The sequence below is a fragment of the Schistocerca piceifrons genome, chromosome 9 (genome assembly GCF_021461385.2).
Source record: "Schistocerca piceifrons isolate TAMUIC-IGC-003096 chromosome 9, iqSchPice1.1, whole genome shotgun sequence".
NCBI lineage: Eukaryota > Metazoa > Arthropoda > Insecta > Orthoptera > Acrididae > Schistocerca > Schistocerca piceifrons.
Window position 1 is genome coordinate 137731983 of NC_060146.1, and position 18483 is coordinate 137750465.

The 18483-nt window shown below is 42.3% G+C and overlaps 1 protein-coding gene across 5 annotated transcripts in view; it reads left to right on the forward strand.

Annotated features, from left to right (window-relative positions):
- LOC124717229 (zinc finger protein 501-like) overlaps window positions 1-18483 on the forward strand; it is a 139642-nt gene that overhangs the window by 79053 nt on the left and 42106 nt on the right. For all 5 annotated transcript variants that reach the window (XM_047244025.1, XM_047244028.1, XM_047244029.1 and 2 more), the window contains one exon: window positions 13594-13643. In XM_047244025.1, the coding sequence (XP_047099981.1) occupies window positions 13594-13643 (50 nt within the window). The remainder of the gene's footprint in view (window positions 1-13593; window positions 13644-18483) is intronic.

An 18483-nucleotide genomic window follows, 5' to 3' on the forward strand; every position in this document is an offset into this window, starting at 1 on the left:
CACTCTTGTTTCTTACAGCATGAGAGGCGGGCTACCCTGAGTGAGGGCCATTGCCATAAAGGTAAAAAAGGTCACATTGGCAGCAATGTGTGTCAGTGTCTTTCACCTTTCGGAATGTATCAGTATCACTGGCTAATGTTTGGGGTAGCTATTGCATCTGCAATCTTTCAACTTTTTTAGAACAGGGTATGACATTTGTACCTAGTTGCATTAACTATCTCGATAATATCGTCATAACAGGTGCTATCACAGAGGACCAACTATATATCCTCCATTCTTAGTTAACTGATCTACTTGCTGTGGGCCTCAAAAGTAATTTCGCTAAGTCTCACTTTTTCAAGCATTCCATTTTTTTTATTTGGGTCACGAAATTTCCTGGCAGGGCATGTGCCCCACGGAAGAATGTGAACTCCAGGCATTCCTCAGCAGAGTGGCATGCTATCTGAGTGGCTAAATTTTCCACCCTTTGCGTGGGTTGCTTCAGAAAAAAAAAAAAAAAAAAAAAAAAAAAATGCTCCTGTTGTTTGGTCTGCAGTCGGTGAGCGTGCAACTGCAGGATTGTCTTTGCTCTGCATCATGTCTTGCAACATTTCAACCCAGCAAGCATCTGGTCCTGATCACAGGCACATCCCAGTACGAGGTGTGGTAGTCCTGGCCCATCACCATTCAGATGGCTCTAAACAGCCTATTTCCTTTGCTTGAAAAAAAAACTCGGCTTGGCTCGGCAACATTATTCTCAGGCAGAAAAAGAAGCTCTTCCTGTTGTCTGTGTGTTCTTGGACAGTACAAAATGTCATTTCATTACTGACTGTAGCCCATCAGTGTCCTTACCAGACAAAGTGTTGTGCTGTGTTATTGTCCCAATAGAATTATCAGATCCATTTTCATTCCATGTCACACCGTGCAATTGCAGCTACTCTGTCCTGGCTCCCTGTGTGCCCTGACCCCTCATTCGACCGGCAAGAACTGCTTTGTTTTCAACTAGGTATGGAGGTTAGGCACACTGTAAATGCCTTGTTATCACCAGTTCCAGTATTGCTTTTGCTATGGGGGTAGATGGGGTGCTCCTGCAGGTCGTATGCTCGATACAGCATAGGTGGCTTGACTGTCCACTTGACTGCGCATTGGACTTCCTGCAGAATTTTAATGCTTTGTGCTTTGCCTCTCTCTCTTGGTTGGCATTATTTTCCTGTCAGTGGAAGAATTTATTCCTCCTATTGTGGCTTCTGCATATCTGCGACGGCAGGTCCTGCACTTATTACATAAGGGTCACTGGGGGATTTCTTGCACAAAACGGTTGGTGCACCACCTCGTGTTTTGGGCTGACATCAGTTGGGAGGTGGAACACTTACACAGTCTGCCACAAATGTTTAGGGCAGCAGACAGCATTGCACAATGTTTTTTTGGCATAGCAGACCCCTGCACACCCTTGGAAAAGAGACCACATTGAATTTGCTCGTGCTTTCTAGACACTGTGTGACTGTTTGCAATTTATGCTTTATCTGTTTTCTTACATCAGTCATTGTCTATCTGCTACAGCAGACGCGAAGCCCTGCTGGAGGTATTCTCCACAAATGGCTTGCCTCATACTCTGCCACGTGGTCCTCGGTTCGTAGTGCAATTTTTCTTGGATTTTTCTGCAGGAAATGGCCTATGCCACACCATAGCACCTCCTTTTTGTCCACATTCGAACAGTGAGGTGGAATGCCTCGCCCGAATGTTGAAAATGCAGATACAAGATTATGTAGGAGATTTCGTGGTCAGAGAATGTCACATTTTTTAAGCACTTACAGAATCATGCCAACTGGGGCTGAGAGTCTCGCTTAACACCTGCACAGCCGTCAACTGTGGACCCTGCTCACCACCTCACTTCTGGGCATGTGTCCCCTCAGAAGCCCCAATTTTGTCAACATTTGCGCCCAACATGCCAGTACCAGCCAGGGCTTTCAGACGGCACCATCACCAGATTCTGGCTGTTGTCCACATCTGGCACAGTCACCACACCCTCACAGTTTGTACCAAAGGCAACTCGTAACTCACCACCTGTTGCATCCAAGAATGGACAGAGCACCTCCTCCTCGGCCCGTGGGCTCAACGCCTCATTCTCTGTCGGCCCTGGCTGCTGTGGGCCTGGTGGTGCCTGCCTACCCTGGCGGATAGGGCTTCATCAGCACTGGTGACAGATTTGGTTCCTGCAGCTGGTGCAAGCATTCCTACAGTGCCTGTTGTATCTAACTTCTTGGACACTGAGGTGGCTAGTAATAATACAGTTAATTAGAACACCCTGATAAGTAATATTTTATTAATTATGACAAAACTTATCTTTGTTGCCAGGCTCGGCTGTAGCTATGAAACTGCACATGTTAGCAAATTGATAAAAGTTCAGAATGGCTGTACTGTTGCTTTACTATAGGCACTAGAAAACACATGTTCATAACACTTCTTGACACAGTTCTGATAGTCTGGCGTATAGGCACAGTTCACAGGAGACAGAAGTCTCTTCACTCCCCGATGTTTGACACAGGCTGTCACACATCTAGTAGGCAGCACGATGTCATTACACCAACGGAAACTTTATGGAAATGAGCAAACAGTACTGCCCTCCTAGTCTCTGGTGATGCTATTTTGTGGCAAAGGCACAGCGGTGGCACCTCGGACCTATGCGAAGTGCGGTTCCTTCCTAGCATCTCATTGGCCCCTCTTGGTACCACTTAGCTACTTCTTGCGCCACTCTCGATACTCGATGACATTGCAGTGCCTGAGTGAGCACTGCCATCAGTGGGGATGGAAGCTGGGGCTGTATCTCCAGAGCTTCTCACTCTACAGTCTGCAACCATTGCTGCCGATCCCGAAACCTTTTGTCATGGACTCTGACGTCCAGATGGCTCTCACCCCCTTGTTGCCTGTTCCATATGTCAGTTGGTCTGGGGATTGTGGACAACGGAGTACTCTCATAACACTCAGTTTCATTCATATGTGCCAGTCTGGGCAGATTGAGAGCTTCTTGTGCCTCGGGTTGCTGCCACCGATACCACCACAGACATCTCTTCAGTCACAGAATTGTGGACGGTGATGCCCAGTCTTTCACCCTGTAGGAGGTATTAACCCATCGATTACTACACCTACCACCCACAGCAGACCTAAGTGGGGCCACTACAGCAAGTAGTGTGTGCTGACATACAAATTTTGCACCCACAACCATCCAGAGTGGTCAGTAGTGACAGCCCTGTCACCAACTGCCAGCACCAGCCCCCATGTGAGTGCAGTTCAACAGTGATACGTGATGTGGATAGCATCTTTATAAGGGCGTACACAGGCCTCCTGGCCCTCAGTTGTGAAATGCGTTTGAGACTGTAAACTATCTTCATTGTGGTCTTGTCAATGTGACTGTGACCCAATAAATTGTATCTGTATCACAGCTCAGTGTCAGTTAGACTGTCAGGTACATTTTGTGCATATCGAGTGACATCTTCAACACTGCATTCCACATGAAAAAAATGTTCAACAGTTTCTTCCAGCAATGTACAGATACGTGATTCTTTCCAATAAGGAAAAGTGATTGTGGTTGACTCCCCAAACTTAGCATGCTAGATATGATGAAGCAAGTGTGATGAGGAAAAAATTGTCCTGAGACGACTGTGAAGAACTGGAGCTTCTGAAGACATTTGTGCTAACTCTCAAGCAAAAAGACCACCCTGCCAGACTATACTTTTGTCAATGGATTCTGAAATGGAGAGCAAGAAATCTTCAGTTCGTGGCTTGCATTTTATATATGGATAAGAGGACTTTCACACTGAGTGAGATAATAAATCATCATTAAAGCCATGTAATTGCATATACAAGTTCTTCAGTGATCGTGGAAGCAACGTGTTAGGTCTGCTTTAGTGTAAATGTGTTGGCAGGAATTGTGGATGACAGACTTGTGCATTTTACCAGACAAATAACAGGTGCTTTTTATCAACACTTTCTTTGCAAAAAATTACCCACATGAAATTACAATGAAATTCAGACCATTAGCTGCTTACAGCCGTTGATAAATATCAACAGGGCAGTTGAAAATGTGTGCACCGACCAGGACTTGAACGTGGGATCACCTGATTGCATGGCAGATGCTCTATCTGACTGAGCCATCAAGGACACAGAGGATAGTGTGGCTGCAGGGACTTATCTCTGGCATATGGCACAGATATCCTCTGTGTCCTCAATGGCTCACTCAGATAGAGAGTGACTGCCATGTAAGCAGGAGATCCTGGGTTCGAGTCACCATCAGGGCACACATTTTCAACTGTCACCGTTGATATTTATCAACACTTGTAAGCAGCTAATCGTCTGGATTTCATTGTAATTTCATTCTGCAAGAGCTGCAAGATCACCAATGATATATGTTATTTTGGACATGTCCAAAAGAGCAGATATCATCTTCGTGTAACTACCCACATTGTTTGAGAATGCTGTTTATCTTGTAGAGTAGAATAACTATCACTCATTTACAACAGAATTTTTATCATTTTTACTGCAAAACATGTTTCACTTAGTTGTAACAGGGATCTCCAGTGGTCTACAAATATATAAAAACGGCAATGTTTTGCATAACTGTAAATATTTTGTTTTTAGATGTGTAAGAAAGTAATACAATAGAAGACAAATGGGTAGATTTTAGAGAAGAAATTATGAAGGCAGTCAGAAGTCCACTAGGTAAAAGGCCAAAGCCTAGCAGAAATTCTTAGATATCACAGGAGATACTGAATTTAATTAATGGATAGAGAAAATATGAACGTGCAGCATATGAAGCAGGTGAAAGGGAATTCAGATGTCTAAAAAATTAGATTGACAGGAAGTGCAAAAGGCCAAACAGAAGTGGTTAAAAGACAAATGTGAAGCTGTAGAACAGGCATAAGTAGAGTAGAGATAATTTGATGGAACACTGAAAGACCTGAGTGGAAACAAGGCCCTGGAGCAGATGATACTTTATCAGAATAACTGAGATCCTTAGGAGGGCCAGCCATGACCAAGCTGTTCCATCTATTGTACAAGGTATAAGAAACATGTGAAATACCCTCCAATTCTAAAGAAGGGAGGTGATAACAGTTGTGAATATTACAACACCATCAGTTTAATAAATCATTCCTGCAAAATACTGAACAAATTATTTACAGAAGAAAGAAGAAACTGGCAGAAGTTGATCTCAGGGAGTATCATTTTGGTTTCCAGAGAACTGTAGGGACACATAAGAGGTGCAAAGCTAAGTTTATAGCATTTGTAGACTTAGAGAAAGCTTTTGACAGCTGTGACTGGAATACATTCATTGAAATTTTAAAGTGGCATGGATAAGATACAAAGAATGAAAGGTTATTCACAACTTCTACAGAAACTAGGCTGGAATTAGAAGAGTCGAAAGATGTGAAAGGGAAGAAGCAGTTGAGAAGGTCTGTACTTTGAGCAAACAGTGAAGAAAACCAAGAAGAGGAGTCTCAGCATGAGGTTTTTGGAAACTGCACGACTTGTCAGGTGTTCGAGGAGTGCTGCAATGAATGTCTTTAATGCATGGTGAAACCGAGATGAAACCATGTCCAGCCATGATAGGGTTGAGCAGTCACCCTTCATTGCAGATGTTGGACACCATAGGCTGGGCGAACTGGTAAAACAAGAGAGTTTGTGATCTGTGGAATAAATAACATTAGACTTTAATGCTGGGCAGAGTACAAGTGTGTCTGAACACTTAGTGCACCAAACACCCCTAATGATGGGCCTCCGCAGGCAACAAACCATGCATGTGCCAATGTCTACACCATGATGTTTGCAATTAAGTCTGAAATGGCACATGATCATCAGCACTGGATGTTGGAACAGTGGCATAGCATTGTATGGTCTGATGAATCTTGCTACCTTCCTCATCATGCCAATGAGAGGGCACAAATCATCTTCTTCCTGGGCAACAGCTCTCTGATGCCTGTACTGAGGGAGGGAGACAAGCTGGCAGCAGCTCCATTATGCTCTGAGGTCATTCACATGAGCAACTATGGGTCCAGTGAAGCTTGTGGAAGGCACTATGATGGCCAAGGAGTATCGTACACTGGTCATAGACTGCATATATCCGTTCATGACCATCATGTTTCTCGATGTCAGGGAAAGTTTTCAAGATAACGGGCTGTGTCATAAGGCCAGGAGTGTGATGCAGTGGTTTGAGGAACACAGTGGCGAGGTCTGATTGATGCACTGGCCCCCAAACTTGGCAGTTCTGAACCTGATTAAACACATCTGGAATGTGATGTGGCGTCAGAGCTCATCTCTCTCCCCCCCCCCCCCCCTCCCCCCCCCCCCCCCAATTCTTTCCGGAATTTAGGGGAATTAGCTGATGTGTGTGTGCATGTGTGGTGCCACCTCCACCTCCCTCCAGTGACCTACCAAGGCCTCATTGCTGCCATACCATGATTTGTCACCGCTGTAGTCCGTGTAAAAGGTGGACATACTGACTATTAGGTAGGTGGTAATAATGTTCCAGCTGATCAGTGTATATCGTGTCGTTGTTCATGAATGTAATGATTTTCCAGATGGATTACAAATGAACATTTTGATCACTGTCCATAGACTAGAATAAAGCAATAAATTCCCAGATTTTAATCAGTTTGGAAACAGGATGCAAGCATGCTAATGAAACAAGAAGAATATTGATTAGAAATATAATGTCTAATAAATAAAACAAAAGAGGGAATTAGACAGAATTATAGTTGTGATTGCATTAATAATGTACAGTGGTAAGAGTAGTTATGGAGCTAGTCCCAATTGACATTGCTGGATGTGTGCAATGGCTAGCAATTTATTGAACTGACTGTAGGTGTTTGCTTGGTTCTGAATGGAATGCTTAACAATGCTTAAGAATACTCAAGACACATTTATGTTATTTGCCTATCTAGAAGCAGCATTCAGCAATGTAAAGCAGTGCTAGAGATTTTAAGATCCTCAAAAAAGTCAGTATATGCTATGGGGGAGACAGGTAATACAAGGCATGTCCAAGAATTGAAGACTATTTGTCATTTGCAGTGATCCAGACAAAATTTTACACTAGTTGGCAACACTAACTTGTAGTGTGGTCTTCCCCCTCCACAGTGGGTGGTTGCACAACTCAATAGTTTATTCAATCTGACTGCGGCTGTTGTTAGAGAAGGATGCTCCACTCCCATCTCCTACCAAATGTGATGTGTGCGTGGTTATTCACTTTCTTAACATGGAGAAGATCTGCCCAGTTGAAATTCATCATTGTCTGATGGCCATTTATGCTTATGTATTAATCACTGCAATATTAGAAGTGGTGTGCTGAGTTCTTGAGTGGTAGAACTAGTGTGTGTGACAAGGAAGGAAGGGGAAGAAGATTATTAATTGATGATGCATTGTTGGAAAAAATTGAGAAGACAACTGTCTGACACTCTGGGATCTCACAATTTTGATCATAGAAGTACTCTAAAGAAAAATTGTGGCACCGGGAGGTGTGTGCTCATCAGGTGTCAAAAATGTTGACAGAGATTCACAAGGAAAATTGTGTGGAGATAACAGAAATTTTTTGACCATTTTGAAAGGGAAGATCAGTTTTTGAACTCGGTCATTACAGGTGACGACACGAGCTTACCATCGTATGCCTCAGTCCAAAAGGCGATCAGTGACAAGACATCACCCTAGTTCCCCTCCTATCTAAAAATTTCATCTGGCAAATTCTGACAAGGATCGAAAACGAGTTCTTCTCACTGAATTTTTGGCAATGGGGTATATAATCGACTGCGATTGTTATTGTGAAAAGTTAAAAAAACTTTGGAGACTGGTAAAAAACAATGAAACAACAGTCTTTCAAGTGGGATACCATTAACCATTCAACCTGTAGACCAGACCCATCACCCAGTGATTTTTCTCTCTTCCTTCACCTAAAGAAACATTTCTGTGGAAAATACTTGTCTATCAACTAGGAAGTCTGGGAAGAGATGTCAAGCTGGTTGTGGGCTGTGCCGGGAGATTTTTTGACAATGTGATTGAGGACCACATAACGCAACTTGAGAAGTGCATCGAACTTGTCGGGGATTATGTACAAACATAATGTAGTCATATATGAACATTGCCATGTATAATTTTGTGTGAATAAAATATTTCCTGATGTTTAAAACGTAAGTGGCCCTTAACTTGTATGTAATGTGTGATAACCAAGAAGGAACAGTAAGAATAGAAAATCAACAGAGAAGTGCTTGGATTAAAACTGCCAGTGGCAGGGAAGTAGTCCTCATCCTCTACAATTCAGCCTCTAATGTAGCAGAATGCCAGGTGTGCATTTGTGAAGGGCATTCAATTTTCTACATTTTGTAACAGTATTATTCATATAAAACAGACAGTTTGGAATCAAACAGTGGAAAATTCAGCATGGAATGTAACAATTTTATGAGAAGGAAAACCTGCTACTCACCATATAGCAGAGATGCTGAGTTGCAGATACGCACAACAGAAAAGATTTTCACACTTAGCTTTCAGCCAATGGCCTTTGTCAACAGTAGACACACATACGCATGCACACACACACTCATGTAAACACAAATTGAACACACAACTGCAGTCTCAGACAACTGAAACAACACTGTGAGGAGCAGCACCAGTGCATGATGGGAGTGGCGACTGGGTGGGGGAAAGGAGGAGGCTGGGGTGGAGAGGGGGAGGGATGGGATGATATGGTGGGGATGGCGGACAGTGATGTACTGCAGGTTGGTGGTGGATAGGGTAGAGGTGGGGAGTGTGTGGGGGGGGGGGAGGAAGGGGGGGAAGAAGCGGAAAAGGAGAGAAATAAATAAAAAAATTTAAAAAAAAGACAATGTGGTGGTGGAATGATGGCTGTGTAGTGCTGGAATGGGAACAGGAAAGGGGCTGGGGCCGGCCGGAGTGGCCGAGCGGTTAAAGGCACTACGGTCTGGAACCGCACGACCGCTACGGTCGTGGGTTCGAATCCTGCCTCGAGCATGGATGTGTGATGTCCTTAGGTTAGTTAGGTTTAAGTAGTTCTAAGTTCTAGAGGACTTATGACCACAGCAGTTGAGTCCCATAGTGCTCAGAGCCATTTGAACCATTTTTGAAAGGGGCTGGATGGGTGAGGACAGCGACTAACAAAAATTGAGGTCAGGAGGGTTACGGGAATGTAGGATGTATTACAGGGAAAGTACCTACCTGCGCAGTTCAGAAAAGCTGTTGTTACAGGGAAGGATCCATATGCCACAGGCTGTGAAGCAGTCATTGAAATGAAGGATATCATGTTTGGCAGTGTGTTCAGCAACAGGGTGGTCCATTTGTTTCTTGGCCACAGTTTGTCCGTGGCCATTCATGCGAACAGACAGCTTGTTGCTTGTCATGCCTACATAGAATACAGCACAGTGGTTGCAGCTTAGCTTGCAGACCACATGACTGGTTTCACAGGTAGCCCTGCCTTAGATGGTATAGGTGATGTTAGTGACTGGACTGGAGTAGGTGGTGCTGGTGGTGGTGGAAGGGTGTATGGAACAGGTCTTGCATCTAGGTCTATTACAGGGCCATGAGCCACGAAGTAAGGGATTGGGAGCAGGGGTTATGTAAGGATGGACAAGTATATTGTGCAGGTTCAGTGGATGGTGGAATATCACTGTGGGAGGGCTGGGAAGATAGTGGGAAGGACATATCTCATTTTAGGGCATGACTAGAGGTAATCGAATCTCTGGCAGATAATGTAATTCAGTTGCTCCAGTCCTGGGTGGTATTGAGTTAGGAGGGGAATACTCCTCCATGGCCAGACTGTGGTGTGAGGTGGTGGGAGACTGGAAAGATAAGGCAAGGGAGATTTGTTTCTGTACAAGTTTGGGAGGATAATTACGGTCAGTGAAGGCTTCAGTAAGACCCTTGGTATATTTCGAGAGAGACTGCTTGTCACTGCAGATGTGATGAGCACAGGTGACTAGGCTGTATGGAAGGGACTTCTTGGTATGGAATGGGTGGCAGCTGTTGAAGTGGAGGTATTGCTGGTGGTTAGTAGGTTTGATATGGATGGAGATACTGATGTAGCCATCTTCGAGATGGAAGTCAACATCTAAGAAGGTGGCTTGTTGGGTTGAGTAGGACCAGGTGAAGCAAATGGGAGAGAAGTTGTTGAGGTTCTGGAGAAATGTGGATAGGTTGTCCTCACCTTTGATCCAGATAGCAAAGATGTCATCAGTGAATCTGAACCAGGTGAGGGGTTTAGGATTCTGGGTGTTCAGGAACGGTTCCTCTAGATGGCCCTTGAATAGGTTGGCATAGAATGGTGCCATGCGGGTGCCCATAACCATACCTCAGATTTGTTTGCAGGTAATTCCTTCAAAGGAGAAGTAATTGTGGGTGAAAATATAGTTGGTCATGGTGACTAGGAAGGAGCTTGTTGGTTTTGGGATCCGTCAGGCATTGGGAAAGGTAGCGTTCAATAGCGGTAAGGCCATGGGCATTAGGAATGTCAGTGTACAGGGAGGTGGCATCAGTAATGATGAGCAGGGCACCGTATGGTAAAGCGATAGGAACTGTGGAGAGTTGGTGGAGGAAATCGTCGTTATCTTTTGTATAGGAAGGAAGTTGTCAAGATTGTGTTATGTAAGCTAGAAAAAATTAATTAATGCTTTCAGTTTAATTTTTCTGCTTTGAATAAATCATTTCATAGTTACAAATTGCCTGACATTGCAAGCAAAGGATCACACATAAGTTTTTGAATGAAGAAACTATTAAATTAATTTGATTATGCCACCCTTCATGCAACAATGGACACCAAGTTAAATACTGAAGTGTGCCAATTCAGCCTTTTAACATTCCAAGCTTTTGCAGCGATGAAGGATATGGAAGATACAGAACTGTGAATGAAATCAGAGTGAAAGGCTATTAATGATAAGTTTCATTGAGGACAATGGACATTGCTGTCCTCAATGGAAGTGAGTGAGAATGACAGGGTGTGTTGGCTGAGATGTAGAGTATACTGTGCACAGAATATGGACTGAAAGAATACCAAATTATTGGGGAGCAACAGAAATGAGATTCGTGATTAACTGATGATTGTGTGGTAGATAAAGTGAATGAATTTTGCTACTTTGGAAGCAAAGTAACACATGATGAATGAAGGCAAGGAAGATGTAAAAGCCAGTCTATCACGGAAAAAGATGGTATTTCTCATGATAAAGAAATCTTCTAGTGTCAAAAATTGGCCGTAATTTTAGAAAGAAATTTCTGAGATTGTCTGTCTGAAAAGAAAAACACTTACTAGAAGAAGTGACAGAATTATAGTACTTGTTAAGACAGTAAGGAATAACTTCTGTGTTGCCACAGGGAGTGATAGAGGTCAACAATTGTAGAGGACGGTGGAGTTTAGAATACATACAACAAATAACTGACGAGGTTGGGAGTAGGTGCTATTTTGAGATGAAGTGGTTGGCACAGGAGAGGAAATTGTGGTGGGATGATCAAACCCATCAGAAGATCCCTGGAAAAAGTATGTTTTTCGTTTTGAATCTTATTTCATTATGATTAATCAGCATCATCTATTCAGGATTAGGCAAAAAGTGTGTTCCAGTTTTATGAGTCACTCCATTGCTTGCACAGTCAGCCTACATAGCTTTCCCCACATTGGCAACCTTTTTCGCACTGCCACTATACAACCTGAAGCTAATTTGAGTAGTCAAATGGAACATATTGTGACATTGATATTATGTTTAATTATTTACATTTGTTGCAATTTGGGAATAAAATAGATGACATCCTGTGACATCTACATCTATCTCTATATTCTGCAAACCACTGTGAAGTGGATGGCAGAGGATATGTCTCATTGTATCAGTTATTGGGATTCCTTCCCGTTCCATTCACATATGGAACACGAGAAGAATTATTGTTCGAATGCCTCTGTGTGTGCTGTAATTATTCTAATCTTATCTTCATAATCTCTATGTGAGTGATATATAGGGGATTATGGTACATTCCTAGAGCCATCATTTAAAACCGGTTCTTGAAACTGGGTTAGTAGACTTTCTTGGGATAGTTTACGTATATCTTCTTTCTAGAGTCTGCCAGTTCAGTTCTTTCAGTATCACAGTGAAACTTTTCCATGAGTCAAACCAACCCATGACTATTCATACTGACCTCCTTCCTAGATGTTCAATATCTTCTGTTAGTCCTATTTAGTATGCATCCCACATATTTGAGCAATATTGTAGTATGGGTTACACAAGTGATTTGTGATCAATCTCCTTTGTAGACTGATTGCACTTCCCCAGTATTCTACCAATACATCAAAATCTACCATCTGCTTTACCCTTGATTCAGCCTATGTGATTATTCCATTACATATCCCTATAAAGTGTTACACCCAGGTATTTGTGTGAGCTGGCCAATTCTAGCAGTGACTCATTAATATTATAGTTACAGGATACTATGTTTTTTTTTTCATTTTGTGAAGTGCTCAGTTTTACATTTCTGCACATTTAAAGCAAGTTGTCAATCTTTGCACCACTTTGAAATCTTATTGAGATCTGACTGAATGTGCAGTTCCTTTTAGATAGTACTTCATTATAGATACTACATCATCTGCAAAAAAGTCTCAGGTTGCTATTAATATTGTCTACAAGATCATTAATAAACAACATGAAGAACAATGATCACAACACACTTCCCTGAGTCACATCTGAAGTGACTTCTACATCTGACAATGACTCTCCATTCAAAATAACATACTGCATCCTCCCTACCAGAGTCCTTAATCCAGTCATAAATTACATTTGATACCACATATGATCGGGCTTTTGACAATAAGCGTAGGTATGATACTGAGTCAAATGCTTTTCACAAATCAGGAAATACTGCATCTACCTGCCTGCCTTGATCCAAAGCTTCGACGCGCAGGTTGCCGAAGTGGCGTCAAATCGAAAGACCTGCACCAGGCGAACGGTCTACCCGACGGGAGGCCCTAGCCCCACGACATTTCATTTCATCCAAAGCTTTTAATATGTCATATGAGAAAGGTGCAAATCGGGTTTCACATGATCAGTGTTTATGGAAGCCATACAGGTTGGCACATAGGAGGTCATTCTGTAGGAGTTACCTCATTATGTGGGCTCATTGTATGTTCTAAGGTTGTACAACCAAATCGATGTCAAGTATATTGACCCCTTCTTGTAGATGAGTTGGAGATACCTCATTATGTGAGCTCAATGTATGTTCTAAGCTTCAACAACCAAATCGTTGTCAGGATATTGGCCCCTTTGCGTAGATGGGTGTGACCTGTGCTTTTTTCCAAGAACTGGGCATAGCATTTTATTCCAAGGGATCTTCAATGAATTATATCTAGAAGAGGGGCTGGCCTAATTCATCCACAAATTCAGTACAGAATCTGATATGGATTCCATTGGGCCCTGGAGCTGTGTTCTGTTTTAATAATTTCAGCTGTTTCGATAGCAATCTCATATCAGCTGTTGCATTGCATTGCAAATGATCTATGTTTGATCACCATACAATAGTGCTGGATCTATTATTATTATTATTATTATTATTATTATTATTATTATAATATTCTCTTAATCATTCTTTCAGGTGCTTGGACATGAAGTGGAATCAGCAAGCAGTGACAGTGAACCAGGAAGGTATTGTACAGTTTCTTTGTATATCTACATTTTCATTTTGTGTGGAGTTAGTTTTGCAGCTTCATGCTGTAAGTGTTGCAGTAGAAAACAAAGCTGTACACTTGGTGCACAGAATACCGAATGCTAGCGACTGGTGCCTATAATGTTCACACATTGTGACACAACCAGCCAGGTACTCCTGTTCCATGAACAGCACGCATTCCTGTCATTAATTAGTGTCTGTAGGATAGGGGAACATGTCCAATTTGAAATTTCTGACATGAACCTCTGGAAAAATTGTGAATCTCTGTGAAAATCTTGAGGAGTAGGCATTGAACTCTGCAGGTTTTAAGCCTGTCATCTTTTGGAAGTATGTGGATAACACTTTTGTAGGACAGCTCCATGGTGAGAAGAAACTAGTCAATTCTTGGACTATCTGAATTCCATTCATGGGAACATCAAATTTACAAGGAGGCTAGAAATGAACAGATACCTTCCTTTCTTCAATGTCTCTGTTCACTGTAAAACTGACAACACCATGGGATATGGTGTCTTGTGCAAACTGACTAGTACAGTTTTTGCTTTACCTGTGAGCGGGAACTCTGCCAAGATCAGTTGTTTTGCATTATACTTGTTCAAGGGCACATATGATTGCTGATAAGGACTATCTACAGGGAGAACTCGAACACCTCAAATATGTTTTTGAAGATAATCTCTCTCCACCATGAAAGATCCAAAAGAATTTGTATCTACATTTTCATGTACATGACTACTCTGCAATTCACAGTGAAGTGCCCTTCATATTAAAATCAAAGGTGAGTACCCCACCTCAGGAAGCTGAAGAGGAAAGATTAAAGTCCGTAGTCTTCCTACTATTCATAGGGAATCTTTCTTCTAAAGTAGTTTGTATTCTATCTCAACATAGAGAAGGCTACTTTTCGGCCAGCACCAAAGATAGCCATGGCCATCGGCTCTATGAAGGATGACTCGATTCTAAGGATGGCAACCATATATAAGATTGTCTGTCTGTGAGGTTTACCAAATAGCAGATGCACGTTATGTTTAGTTCACAAACATAGTGTGGAACATCAACACTGTACTTGCCAGCTACAGTCTGATAAATATACTTTGACCGAGCATTGTATACAGGCAGCTGCTACAACTGACTGCAAAAACATCCAGATTGATACACCTGTTTCATGCTCCTGGGATTCAGTTTTCAGGGAAGCTATTAAAGTACATTTGAAAAATGATTTAATTAATCATGATGATGATTTTAGCTTGAAAAAAATATGGAGTCTGGTACAGGTAGTAGTTAGCTCTCACAGGCATCGGTACTATTCTCAGTTTGACCAGAATTGTGAAACAACATCTTTCACAGTGGGGTCACAGTAGCAAGTATCTCTGCCCCACATGGGCATTTCTTCCACAATGATTCACAGTCTATTGACATGCACTTGGCTCATTCTATCAGGATGAGGTGGACAAGAGCGCTTAATTGTCAGTCTTTCTGTTACACTCAGATGATGACTGAATGGAATATTAGTAGCAAACAAAATTTGGTTGCAACTGAATTCTGAAAGTGTTACGGATCTCAGGTAAAGCTGTTCATCCGTTGAGACCAGAAGATACATGAATAAATGTGGGTTGCACTATTCATAGTCTACTCATTTGTGAGTTAATTTTAATTGTTGCTGTGTTTTAATGATAATTCATATCCACAAATCATATTCATAATCATCACATCTTTGGAATAGACAGGGTGTCTCTCCTAAAGGCCATCAGGCACATTTTCTCTGGTGTTTTGGCAGATATTTACAGTTTTGTTTTTGTAATGTGTAGCTGGAGTCAGTCCAAACAAATACTGCTCATCACATATTGCATGTGATGTGTCAGCAGAAAGCGTCACTTTGTGTCCCAGTGCAAACAGAATTATTTTTAAAACAGAATTTTATGTGCTCATCTGATACAGTGGTCCCAGTTTATTCTAGTGCGATATTTATTTAGTCAATTTACACTTGTCAAAACAATCAGGGGTCAGTTGAGGTATCTAAGCTCTCAAGTATTGTTGTTGGCAGAATGAACTAGAATGGTTGATGTTTTTCTTTTGGTTCTACAGAGTGGAGACAACAACATTATGGTAACCGAGATAGTGGTAATAATGGAAAGTTACTGCTGAGGCGTTGGTGTTGACTTGTGTTTACTCTACCAAACTACACAAGTACTTGGTTTCAGATAGTGTAGTGAGCTGGTTGTGCAATGTGACAACAACATGACTTACCTGAAGCTATGGCATGGAGAGCCATAGGACGGATGGAAGTGGGACAGACACAGAGGGAGGTGGCTGTAGGTACTGGAGTGTCCCAGAGTGTAATTTCCAGGACCTGGATGTGATTTCAGACAACAGGAACCATTAGAAGGAGGCAAGGCCAATGTTATCCATGGGTACCATCAGCAAGAAGTGAGCATTATCCATGGGTACCATCAGCAAGAAGTGAGCATTATCTCCAGTTAACAGCCCATCAAGACAGGAGGCTGAATGCAACTCAGCTTCAACACACCCTCCAGGCATCAACAGGATGCGCAATATCAACACATACAGTCCAAAATTGCCTGTGGGAATGTGGCCTCTATGCATGGAGGCCTACAGTATGTGTCCCATTAAAACCACAACACCATTTATCCCACTGAAACTGGATGGAGGAACATCAGGATTGGAGTCATAATGCATCGCGCCAGGTGCTGTTCACAGATGAGTCAAGATTTTGTGTTCAGCTGGACAGTCGTAGATCCCTCCTCTGGAGAGAACGTGGAACTTGGAACAATCCTGCTTATGTGCAGGAAACAATACCATATCATAGTGGTGGATGAACAGTGTGGGCAGGAGTCAATTCTGGCCTATGTACAGACCTCTATACCTGTTCAAAATGGCGCTTTGACTCCTCACAGGTATAGAGACAAGATCCTTCGACCTTTTGTTGTGTCCTACACTGGTGCCATAGTAGATGCCTTCCTTCTGGCAGACGATAATGCTCGTCTCCACAGAACTACACTGGTGGACAACATGCTTGAAGCTGAGGGAATTGAATAAATGGAGTGGCCAGCTTGTTCACCGGACTTAAACCTGGTTGAGCATATCTGGGATGCACTTGGCAGATGCATTGGAGCCAGACCAGCACCTCCTACAATGGTTGCAGAGCTGGATATTGTACTCATGGAAGAATGGTCAAATATCCCTCAACAGCTGATTGATAACCTCATACTGTCCGTGACATGCAGCTGTGCAACTGTACTGGCCGTCTGAGGTGATCACACGCTATATTAGAGGGCAATGAGAATGGCTGTTTCATTATTACGGTAGCCCCACAGTGCCTCGCTCTACATAAATGCCATGTAAACCTTGAGTAAAGAGTTGAGACAGCAAAATATTGTACTGTTTCACACACCAATTACAATTGTAACCGTGAATAAAATGTGTTATCATATGTCTATTGTGTTTGATATCTCACCTTGTCCCCTAATTGTTTTGAGCAGTGTATATTAAAAGGGATGTTAAAAGATGAAGCATAATATGTTCTTCAGCAGTGGCTTGGTAGTGCTGCTGCATGGTGGTAGCAGTCAGTACAGGCCAGAACGGTGCTGTCGTTGCTGGTGTAGTGGTTATATATCACGATTTAGTGTTGCCGTTAACACATATTGACAAAATAAATATCACACGAGACTAATCTGGGACTGCTCTATTGGGGATTGGACACACAAAATACCGCTTTAAATATCATTCTGTTTGTAATGGGAACAAGCCAATGCTTTCCAGCAATGAGCATTGTATGAAATACATGATGAACAGTATTTGTTTTGGCTCACTCCAGCTACACATTGCAAAAACAAAACTGCAGATTTGTGGCAAAACACCAGAGAAAATGCACCAAATGACTCTTAGGAGAGACAGCCAATGTAAGTATATTCTGATCTGCTATGCGCAGTTGAAGATATGTGGCACTCAGTCCCTGTTCAGAAGGGTGAGCACAACATGATAAGAGACAACTGTTGACCCCCTCCCCTTCAGTCTTGAAATATAATCATTTGGAGTGTCGTTTTTTTTTGCCTTGATATTCACACAAAATCATTGAATCCATATGTGCCCACATCTCCCTTCAACCACCTGGGCACACATGATTGTTAACCTCTGAAACATAGTACACATGCTCAAAAGTCTATAGTATTTATATTATTATGCCCACACATATTATAGACTGATCATTTATATTTGACAGCTTGATATAATACCCTTTAGAATGATTGTGACCATTTGGAAGACTGAGCAAGGTGGCGCAGTGGTCAGCACACTGGACTCGCTTTCAGGAGGATGACGGTTCAATCCTGCGCCCGGCCATCCTGATTAGGGTTTTCCGTGATTTCCCTAAATCGCTTCAGGCAAATGCCGGGATGGTTCTTTTGACAGGGCACGGCCGACTTCCGTTCCCATCCTTTTCTAATTCGATGAGACCGATGACCTCGCTGTTTGGTCTCTTCCCCTAAATCAACTTAACCCAACCCAACCACATGAAAGCAACTTTATCGTTTGTGAAGCACAAGCATTGTCAGTTAAGGCAAAGAAATGAGAAGGTTGGTAAATGGAGATTGCTTTGGAAAATCTGTAGCTTTTCTCCCATTTATTGGTGATATTTCTTTCAAGTTAGCCAGAATCCTCCAGAAATTTCAGATTAAAGTGGTTTACTGCCCATTGTCTAAGATTCTGAACTCGTTGGATCATTTAAGGATGACTTGCATTTGCAAGAGACTGGAACTTAAAAAATACCTTAGCAGTGTGGTATAGCGTACGTAGGCCAGACCACAGACG